Source organism: Vipera berus, assembly GCF_964194415.1.
Source record: "Vipera berus genome assembly, chromosome: Z".
Lineage (NCBI taxonomy): Eukaryota > Metazoa > Chordata > Lepidosauria > Squamata > Viperidae > Vipera > Vipera berus.
Window position 1 is genome coordinate 15,447,503 of NC_138205.1, and position 11,207 is coordinate 15,458,709.

The 11,207-nt window shown below is 45.3% G+C and overlaps 1 protein-coding gene across 1 annotated transcript; it reads left to right on the forward strand.

The window, feature by feature from the left end:
• Positions 1-1,119: 1,119 nt before the first annotated feature.
• Positions 1,120-10,353, forward strand: LOC308678318 (BTB/POZ domain-containing adapter for CUL3-mediated RhoA degradation protein 1-like). The gene is made up of 7 exons (XM_081345430.1): positions 1,120-1,232; positions 3,117-3,384; positions 4,077-4,246; positions 6,096-6,185; positions 7,302-7,354; positions 7,496-7,691; positions 8,820-10,353. Exons 2-7 carry the CDS (start codon positions 3,123-3,125, stop codon positions 9,060-9,062), a joined length of 1,014 nt encoding a protein of 337 aa, XP_081201556.1. The 5' UTR covers positions 1,120-1,232; positions 3,117-3,122; the 3' UTR covers positions 9,063-10,353.
• Positions 10,354-11,207: the final 854 nt, after the last annotated feature.

The window sequence follows — 11,207 nt, forward strand, 5'->3', positions numbered from 1 at the left end:
AGACATCACCCTGTCAACAAAAGTGCGTAGTCAAGGCTATGGTCTTCCCAGTTGCAATGTATGGCTGTGAAAGTTGGACCATAAGAAAGGCTGAGCGCCAAAGAATTGAAGCCTTTGAACTATGGTGCTGGAGAAGACTCCTACGAGTCTGTTGGACTACAAGGCGTTCAAACCGGTCAGTTCTAGAGGAGATCAACCCTGACTGCTCTTTAGAAGGCCAGATCCTGAAGTTGAAACTCAAATACTTTGGCCACCTAATGAGAAGGAAGGACTCACTGGAGAAGAGCCTCATGCTGGGAAAGATTGAGGGCAAGAGAAGAAGGGGACGACAGAGAATGAGGTGACTGGATGGAGTCACTGAAGCAGTAGGTGTGAGCTTAAATGGACTCCAGAAGATGGTAGAGGACAAGAAGGCGTGGTGGAACATTGTCCATAGGGTCGCGATGAGACGGACACGACTTCGCAGCCAACAACAATGTACTCATAATCTGGATCACGCAAAATACAGATGTGTAGGCATCCCAAAATGTAATGACCTCCACAGATTAAATTAAATCTGGGAGGGAGGGGTCATTAAATTCGTCCTGCGTGGCCCCAACCATAGTTTACCAACGTCGGAAGGAAAAACCAAAAATGATGTGCGCAAGTAGGATTACTCAAGATGTTGACTTTTCGCGTCACACAACTTATAAAATCAATCCGGGGTCACATTTAAGACCCTCCCCTCCATGTTGCCTAATGAAAAAGACGGTGGAGGCACCGCCCTGATGCGCAGACGGGGGGGGGGGTGGGGGGTGGAGAGAGAGGTTGCCCACCTACCCCCCTGATAGCGCTAATACCACTTGCGGTTCATAGCTGCCGCCTGCGCATGCGCTCCCCAGCAACCTCGATTGACTTAGTCTTCCATCACTCCGTTTCTTTTGACCCTTCACTGCGGACGCGATTTCACTTTCTGCGCAGGCGCAGCTGTATAGCCACCCGCGGCAGGGTGAAGGAAAAAAAAAAATCAACCCGCCTCTGTCTGGTTTAAGCGGCCGGTACCCGGATGTATAGAGTAACTGTTCCGCGGATGGGCGGGGGGGGCGCGACGGGGCGTTTGTGAGCATGCGCACTGCCGCCCTCCGTTCCTCTTTCTCTTTGGTTGAAGCATCCTGCGGAGCTGCTGCCCCGGAGTCCAGGCGGGGCTGAAGGGGAGGGGCCTGGCTTGAGCCCACCCTGCTGCCCTGGGGGAGGTGAGTGGATCAGGTGGTGGGTGGGCGAGGTCGGGGTGCGGCGGGAAAAGGGTGGCGGATCTGGGCTGCAGAAACCAGAACGGCCACTAGATGGCAGCAAAGGAGCATAAAGAACCTCAATCGTTTGCTGCCATCTAGTGGTAGTTCTGGTTTCTGCAGCCCAGATCCGCCACCCTTTTCCCGCCGCACTCCGACCATCTGGCCGGGAATTGCACTCAAGATTTGTCGTCCTGAGTGGAAAAGAAGCCCCCCCCCCATAGGAGAAGCAAGCTGTTGTGGGGGCAATGCAGGCATAAAGGTTGGCGAAAGGAGCTCAGAGGACTTAAATAGGGTTAGACTTAGAAAATGGACTTGTTCATAGCCGATGCTGTCAACCTATTTCCGTTATACGTTAATATCCTGCTTTTCTCACAGGCTTGGCACACCCCAAGATCCCAGAGCAGTTGCTCAAGAAAATCAATAACAGTAATAATAAATAATGCAAGAGTGAATAAAGACAGCCTGGTGGTTGGGCAGGCATGAAAATGAATACAGTAACATCTAGAGAGCACCAGGGCTGGGCTGGGCTGGGGCAAGCAGGGTGGAGCCAGGCAATAAAAGGAAATGATCCTGGTGGGCAGGGATGTTGGTTGGGGCAAAGAGCAGTTAGCCCAAAGTTGAAGGCAAAGCCATTGTTTCCCATTAGCGGTGCCAGGTGTGTGGAGTGTCACGCAGAAGCCGAAGGCAGAAGGTAGGTTGGGGTGTGCTAGATCGGCGTGCTAGATCTCTAGGAGGACCCCATCTTCTAATATCTCTCTCCCCAGATTGGTGCTCTCCAGACCAACTCCTGTAATGTCTGACAACCAGCGTAGCCGGATGGATCGCGGCCATTCAGTGTCAGCATCTCTGGAGGGCAAGAGCATGGGGTGGGAAGGTGGCTCCATCACTCTGGAAACCTACAGACAGTTCCTTTCAGTTAGGATCCTGGGAGGGGGGAGGGGAGGGAGAGGGAGAATGGGATTTGTGTGTGAAAAGATTGGTGGGGTGGTTCTGGCACTGATCGCTAGTTCCTTGTTTGTGTTTATGTCTGATCTCGTACATTCCTGCTCTACCTCGGGTTTAGATATGGTGACTAAACATCACTTGGTTGGTTTGGCCCAATGTCAAACAAGCAAGTCACTATGTGGCTTAGTATGATGGGTCACCTCAAGCGTTCTGTACCTGAACTCTTAGCCAAAGGTATTACAGGTAGTCCTCGACTTACAGTTGGTTTAGTGACCGTTCGAAGTTACAACATCACTGGGAAAAGTGACAGGACCGTTTTTCACACTTACGACCATTACGGCATCCCCAGGGTCATGTGATCAAAATTCAAATGCTTGGCAACTGACTCATACTTATGACCGTGGCCATGTCCCAGGGTCATGTGATCACTTTTTGCAACCTTCTCACAAGCAAAGTCAAAGGGGAATCCAGATGCACTTAACAACCGTGCAGCTAATTTAATGTGCAATGATTCACTTAACAACGGTGGCAAGACAGGTCATACAATTGGGCAAAATAACAACTGATTCGCTTAGCAACAGAAGTTTTGGGCTCAATTGTGGTCTCAGGTTGAGGACTGCCTGTACTTCCTATTTGGTTCCAGTTAGTAAAGTATAAAGCAGATCCTGTAAGCTTGAATGGTATCCATTACTGCTTCCTGTCTTACGGAATTAACCCAGTTTTTTTCTTGCAGAGGGCTCATATAAAGTGGGAGAGGTGATAATGGCAGAGCTGCAGGGAGACATTTAGCCAAATAACATTGGAAATAAATTTGCCGGGAGGATTTCCAAGGCTGCATCTTGTTTCTTCTTTAAAAACAAACTAAAAAACGAAAACGAACTGTCTTTCTCATTTCCGTAGCTGGCTATGTCAGCTGAGGCCACGTCTGATCCATCCCCACCCCTGGAGAGTTGTGCTCCGCTGGTCCCAACCCAGCACCGACGGGATGGCAGGGGTGGGGTAACCGAGATGACTTTGGACCTCAAGCCCCTGAATCCCAGCAGCAAGTACGTCAAGCTGAACGTGGGAGGATCTCTGCATTACACCACCGTGCAGACCCTGACCAAGCAAGACACGATGCTCAAGGCCATGTTCAGTGGCCGAATGGAAGTCCTCACCGACAGCGAAGGTATGAGCCTCAGCTTGCCCCATCTCTACCACAGCTAGGAATTGGATTTTCTACATGATGGAGATTGCATTGGGGATTCATCCAGCGTGGTTCCCAGGGAGCCCTTAGACAATTTCAGGGTGACTTATTTTAGAGCAGGCTTTTCTAACCTTAGCAACTGTTAAGAGGTGTGGACTTCAACTCCCAGAATTCCCCATCCAGCCTTGCTTGATACTTCCTGGAGATATCCCATCCAAGGCCAGACAAGGTCAACTAAATACTGCCACTTGCCAAGACATAACATCCAAAGTAGATTCATTAAAAAAAAAGATTCTGTTAGGTCTAGGTTTGTTACATTTTCTTTTCTTCTTTTTTTTTGAGATAAAGTCCATTGTAAGCCTAGAATTAATTTAAACAAGAACTGATTCTTCTACCATCAACACAATGTCGTATCAATGCAAATAATAACTGTATCTTCTCCTCTTAAGCCATTTTGGAATGGGGAAGTTGCCTATGTAGATCCTTCACTCTGCAGAAGGGTTTTTCAGCCTTGACAACTTTGAAGACCGGTGGACTTCAGTGTCTAGAATTCCCCGGCCTGCATGGCTTGGCTGTTGAATTCTGGGAGTTGAAGTCCATATATTTTAAAGTTGCCAAGCCTAGGAAAGCCTGGTCTACAGCATCTTTAACTCTAAAATTAACTGCTTTTCCAGGTTGGATCTTGATTGACCGAAGTGGCCGCCACTTTGGAACTATTCTGAATTATTTGCGAGACGGCTCAGTATCTCTTCCAGAATCCCAGCGGGAGCTGGAAGAAGTGTTGTGTGAAGCCCGGTACTATCTGATCCAAGGTTTGGTTGAGGACTGTCAGCTTGCACTACAGGTGAGGGTGGCTGGGCTGAGAAATTAGAAGGCCCAATGACTTCCTTGACTTCCACTCCTTAGAAGAGATGACAAGAGAGGGAAGCGGGATCTGTCCTGTCCACCTAGAAGGACCAATGGCCGAGGGTTCCTCTCTTACCAGAACGTGCTTTCACTTGGGTCCTATCCTCAGTAGTATCTTCTAGCATCATCCAGCCATTATTGTCTCATTTGTAAATACACGGAGGGTGATGCAGTGGTTCCATTATTGGACTACAAGTTGGAGACCCAACTTCTAGTCCATCCTCAGTCCTAGAAACTCACTGGGTATCTCTGAGCCAGTCTCCTCTCAGCCCAAAAGCTGGGCCGCTATAGTGAGGAAGATGCTAGCTAAGTGGTTCCCCCTTTAGTCATGGAAGCACCCTGATTGACTCTTGAGTTAATACTACTGTCCCAACCATACCTACTTCATAACATTGCGGTTGAAATGTAAAAAAGGGTAAAGGGCAGAGAGGGAGAGAGAAAGAGAAATAATTGCCCAGATATTACATGAAAAGCATGGGTACCTACCTACATTCATATTACATATTTTCTCCCATTTTTGTATATGTTTATATTGAGTATGAAGGAGAACTGGACATATTAAAAAAGCACATAATTTTCAAGTGTTACTTGCAGTTCCCTTTTAAAATTTCTGTTAAGACTCTATGCCATGTGTGTGCAGCTCACAAGCCACATGCAGCCCTGGACAGCTAGTAATGCAGCCCAATAAAATCATAAACATTTAAGATTATGTCCATTTATATACATTAACTATGTTATATATTTTATACGTGACCCATGACAATTCCTCTTCACTTAATGCAGCTCAGGCAAGCCAAAAGGTTTCACATGCCTGCTCTATGCCTTTAATTTTAATTCTAAATCTTCCTTGAGCATATACTAACTTGGTTTACATCAGTGTTTTTTAAATTTGGCAACTGTATGATGTATGGACCTCAGCTTCCAGAAATCTCCAGACTGAATGTTAGCTGGGGAATTCTGGGAATTGGAAGTCCAGTCGTCTTAAAGTTGCCAGGTTTGAAAAACATTGGTTTACACATTACTCTGCACTGTGGTACAATTTCTTTAATTCAGCGTTAGCTCTTGTGCAAACACAGTGGTTATGTTTTCTAAACCATCTCTTATGGCTTAACAGCTTTTGTGGACCCAGTCAATTATAGCTTATTCAACAAATGACGATTTCACAAATCGTGTTTTAGCATGATGTATGAATCTGTGGTGGCTCAGTGGGTTAGGACGCTGAGCTTGTCGATCAGAAGGTCGGCAGTTTGGCGGGTCGAATCCCGAGTGCCGTGTAACAGAGTGAGCGCCTGGAAGCAATGTAATTAAAACTGGAAGCAATATAATTAACCTCTAGTAATATGCGCAGTGGGTTAGGACGCAGAGCTTGTCGATCAGGTCGGCAATTTGGCAGGTCAAATTCTGAGTGCCGCGTAACAGAGTGAGCGCCTGTTACTCGTCCCAGCTTCTGCCAACCTAGCAGTTCGAAAGCACGTAAAAATGCAAGTAGAAAAACAGGGACCACTACGGTGAGAAGGTAACAGCGTTCTGTGCGCCTTTGGCGTCTAGTCATGCCAGCCACATGACCACAGAGATGTCCTCGGACAAGCGCTAGCTCTTCGGCTTTGAAACGGAGATGAGCACCGGCCCCTAGAGTCGGAAACAACTAGCACACATGTGCGGGGGAACCTTTACCTTATCAATCTGTTTAGTAAATCGGTAAATAATGAATAGAAAGTCTGGAAAAATATTTCTGTTTCTCTCCTTCCTAGCAAAAAAGTGAAAAAAATAATTTCTCTCCTTCCTAGCAAAAAAGCGAAGCCTATGATCCTCTCTGCCATATCCCCATGGTGACATCTCCCAAGGAAGAGCAGCAGATCATCTCAAGATGTTCAAAGGTAAGGAGGCCGAGAAGGCACACAGGTTTTTCTTCAGGAAGTCATAAGAGATCAGGCAAACTTGCGTGTCTTGGATGCACGTCCTCATATATCAAGGTATCAAGGTGGATTCGGAAACGGAACTGGTTAAAGACTGTATGATAAAGTGGTCACAAAATATTCAGGAACCAATTTCGTTGGACACTTGGGAGATAATTTGGGTTAGAAATGTTAAATTTACTCAGGCTCAAAATTTAAGAGAAAATTTTTATAAAATGTTTTATAGATGGCATCTGGATCCCAAGAAGTTGTCCAACATGTATCCTAATTTACAGTCTAAATGTTGGAGATGTGGTAGTTTAGAAGCTACCTATTTTCACATGTGGTGGACTTGTAGAAATATAAAAGCTTTTTGGATCAAAATTTGGTGGAACATTCAAAAGATTTTTAAGAGAAAGATAAAGTTTTCTCCGCAATTGTTTTTATTGGGTAGTGTTGTAGATTGTGATGTTAAAGAAATTAACTTGATGTTGAACATGATAACAGCAGCACAGTTACTGGTGGGACAATATTGGAAGAAGGATAGTTTGCCCACTATAGAAGAATGGGTGTTTAAAGTTTCGAATCTTGCAGAAATGTCTAAGATTTCTGCTTATTTGAAAGATCATTCACAGGAAAGATATATTTCAGTTTGGAGGAGATGGATAAATTATATTCAGAACAAATATGGGACTAAAAAGTTCCATTTAGCTTATGAGTAGATTTTAGTGGGATATTGTTATTGGTACTTTATTTGTAGTTATGTTAAAGGGGAGTTAAAGCACATTATGAATTTGGTTAATTGTATATTATGCATAATTTTTATTTAGAATATGATTATTGTAACTATAATCCTGTATTTAGCTCTGGGAAGTGGGGGGGGGAAGTGGGTGGGTTTGGGGTGGGAGGGATTTGGGGATATATTGTAAAATTTTGTTTTTGTAAAACTTTAATAAAAAAAAGGTATCAAGGTGAGAGTTCTTGTAAACACAGTCTCTCCATCCCCATTATGAGGGAAGATCTAGTTTGCTCTGCTGTCTCTCTTAGCGAGAGGGCTGGTGGTCTTCAATTCATCTGTGTCTCTCGCCTTCCTTTTAGCCTGTGGTGAAGTTACTGCACAACAGAAGTAACAACAAGTATTCCTATACCAGGTAAGCTATGGTCCTGTTGTCAGAATAGGATGACCTTGGGATTTTTGCTATCTCCCAGGTCATCCACTAGTCCCGTTTCTTTCGTAGTTTCTATACCACTGTTTTCTTCTTTCTCCCCCCCCGACCCCTCCCCCCCCAAAGTAACTCTGATGACAACTTACTGAAGAATATTGAACTGTTTGACAAACTAGCTCTGAGGTTCAATGGACGGGTGCTTTTCATCAAGGACGTTCTTGGGGATGAGATCTGCTGTTGGTCATTCTATGGGCAGGGCCGCAAGATTGCGGAGGTTTGCTGTACTTCCATTGTCTATGCCACCGAAAAGAAGCAGACCAAGGTAAGGTGTTGGGTCAGTCCTCAGGACTCCAAATACGAAGCTTTGATGTTCTAATACGGGTAGTCCTCAACTTGCGACCAGTCGTTTGGTGACCAGAGTTACAGGAGCCCGCCCCACCCCCCAAAAAAACATACTTATGACCCAGATCTAAAGTTTTATCAGCTGCTCTCCCCCCCCCCCAAGTCACAAGATTGCATTTTAGACACTCGGCAATAGGTCCCCGTTTATGGCCCTTTGCAGCGCTCTGTGGTCACATGACCACAATTTACAACGTCTTTTGCCAAAAACGGTGTTTACTTCCAGTGCCCACTGCGGATAATGGGTTTGCTTAACAACTTTGGTGATTCATTGAACAACCACTATAGGGGGGGGGAAACTCATAAAACTGAGTCAGTCATAGGACGACCCGCCTAATCAGCGTGACTTACAACTGTTAATTCCAGCTTGATTACAGTTGTAAGTCGAGGACTACCTGTATGCTTTGGTATCTTGATATGGAAATGTAAGCTATGATCTTAAAAGAAAATACTGTGTATTTTCCTGTCCTAAATCCAATCAAACGTGTAAGAAGACTAAACTAGAAGCCTGCCCAGTCTAGAATTCTGTTCTTGCAATAGCTAACAAGATGCTTAAGCTCACAGGAAGGACACAAGGCAGGAGTTAGTTTGCGTTCTTCAGCCCCTGCTATCGAGCATATTAAAGGTAAAGGTTCCCCCGCACACGCGTGCGAGTCGTTTCCAACTCTAGGGGCCGGTGCTCATCTCCGTTTCAAAGCCGAAGAGCCAGCGCTTGTTCGAGGACGTCTCCGTGGTCATGTGGCCGGCACGACTAGACGCGCACGGAACGCTGTTAACTTCCCACCGTAGTGGTCCCTATTTTTCTACTTTTATTTTTTTAACGTGCTTTTGAACTGCTAGGTTGGCAGAAGCTGGGACGAGTAACAGGCGCTCACTCTGTTACGCGGCACTCGGGATTTGACCTGCCAAACTGCTGACCTTCTGATCGACAAGCTCAGTGTCCTAACCCAGTGCGCATATTACTAGAGGTTAATTACACTGCTTCCAGTTTGAACAGGGACTCCACGGGGATGCTTAGACTTGCTTCATCTTGCTTTCTCTGGGTGTACAGGTTGAGTTTCCCGAAGCCCGGATCTTTGAAGAAACGCTGAACATCCTGATCTATGAGACACCACGGGTGCCAGACAAGGCCCTCCTGGAGGCCACTGGGGGAGTTGCGGGTGGAGGCGGAGGCCCCCTCCGTGCTGGCGATGATGAAGACGGGCGGGAGCACCGCGTCCGGCGTATTCATGTCCGCAGACACATTATGCATGATGAACGTCCCCATGGCCACCAGGCTGTTTTCAAAGACTGATCCGGCCTTGTCTCCAGGGTCTTCATCACTCCAATTCTTCCGTGCCAAAGGAGGATCTTTTTTTTTCCCCTTTACTGTTTCATCCAAGAGGTCCTCTATGATGTTTGTGTCCTTTCTGTTTGGGGTCTTTTCTTTTAAAAAAAAAATCCCATTTCTTTGAGCACATCTCCCCCTTCCCACCTACTACTGTGACAATAAAAGGCCTTGGTCTGCCCTATAATTTATTGGAATGTTCTAATTATTGATTCAAGTCTTAATATCTGGCCTTTTCTCCCCAGCCAGCCCAATCAGTCTGTCTTGTAATCTTCACAGTATACACAAATTTAAGATTGTGGTCCTCCCTTCACAACTTCTTTAATCTGATTGCTTTCCTTCCAGAAAACAGACTCCCCTTTAGCTCTGTTCTAACCATCCCTAGTCTAATGGCTTTACGGTTCCTTAAAGGCTGCTATAAACTTTATATCCACAGAACATTTTTACTATCAAAGTAGATATAAAGTCAAATATATAAGTCAAAACACCTGTCTTAATTTAACTTTGGACTTACACCATTTAATGACTGCCATTTTGGAACCTAGTCAATCTGTTTTTCCATTTCTTTCTCAGCTATCTAAAGCAGGGTGCTTATCTAGATAATATTATCTAGATGATAATAACATTTAACTAATTCTGCAGTCTACATTTTAGTGGACTCTTCCGATGTTATCTTTGCCTTCTGATACAACTGAATCCAAATTTCATCTGAAGTCTCCACCCACTCACAATATAAGGTATCTTTTAAAATGCTTTTCACCTTTAGTTTAGTAGGCATATGCCATATATATATATATATATGAAATGTTCCCAAGGCTCCTGGCCACAATCGGATGCAAGGTTTGTTAGAAAATTCATTTCTTTGGAACCCCACAATACTTCACCCTTTATCACCCCTGTCCAACCTACCACGCTATTTGAACTCTCCTTCTGTTTCCTGTGGGAATGGGTACGCTGTTTCACGTTAGATGTAGCAAATTACTACAGGGCATTCCAACAGCCCTTTAATCCTCTAACTTGATGGAATCTATTTGGAAGTGCCGAATAATGGCAATAGGGGAGAGAGTTGAGATTGTAATCGACTAATGTGTAATGGACTCAAGTTTTCCTGCAGCTCCCCAAATCCTCTTTCAGTATATCCTCCCCTCCCTGGAGGAGGTCATCTTGAATTAATTATTGTAATTTTGTATTTGCATAATTTATTTAAACTGTGGGGGGGTTTTTTCTATTAAATTATTGTAATAAAGTTTCCTGCTTTAAAAATAAACCTGTTGTCTGTTATTTCTCTTCTTTTCCAGGGGACGGGGAGATTCCTCAAGCAGCTACTCTTATCCTAGAATATTTAGTTCAGCTTTCACTCATAGCATCTGCCTAAGCCAGGTTGTTTGTCCTTTTCTTAATTTCAGATGCTACAGTTGAAGTTTCTGGGTACAGTTAGCAAAGCATAAATCTAATCCCACATTTACCTGTTCTCTGTGTAGCCTCTTATGGGAGAAGGGGAAAAAATGAGCATATGAATGTTTCTCATCCAGTTCTGGATCTTTCAGAATCTACATTTGAAAAGGTGATTGGCTGTTACTGTATCTCCTACATCAGACATGTCAAACACAAGGCCCGGGGGCCAGATCCGGCCCGCGAAGTGGTTTCGTGTGGCCCCCGAAGCCATCCTGGAAACAGTGAGGGAACGGCCCCCGCTGCCTTGGCCCTGGCCCAGAGACCCTCCTTCTGCCAGAGACCCCCAGATCTGTCCCACTTCTGCCCAGGCCCCCATAGGCACCCTTGATGCGAACGATGTAGAGCTGGCCACGCCCACCCAGTAGGCCATACACACTCCAGCCACACCCACCTAGTAGGCCATGCCCCACCCTGGCCACACCCACCCTGCCCCCCCCCCCGAGGGCAACCGCAATGTTGATGTGGCCCTCAATGAAATTGAGTTTGACACCCCTATCCTACATGAATTGAGTAAAACCATCCAATACATAAGAAAGAAAGGTTGCTGTACAGGATTACATGAGTAGCTTCTTTGATTTTTTTTCTAAAAACTGATGTCTTCGTATCTGTACAGAAAAGAAGACTTGATCAAGAACACGGGGGCATAACCTCAAACTG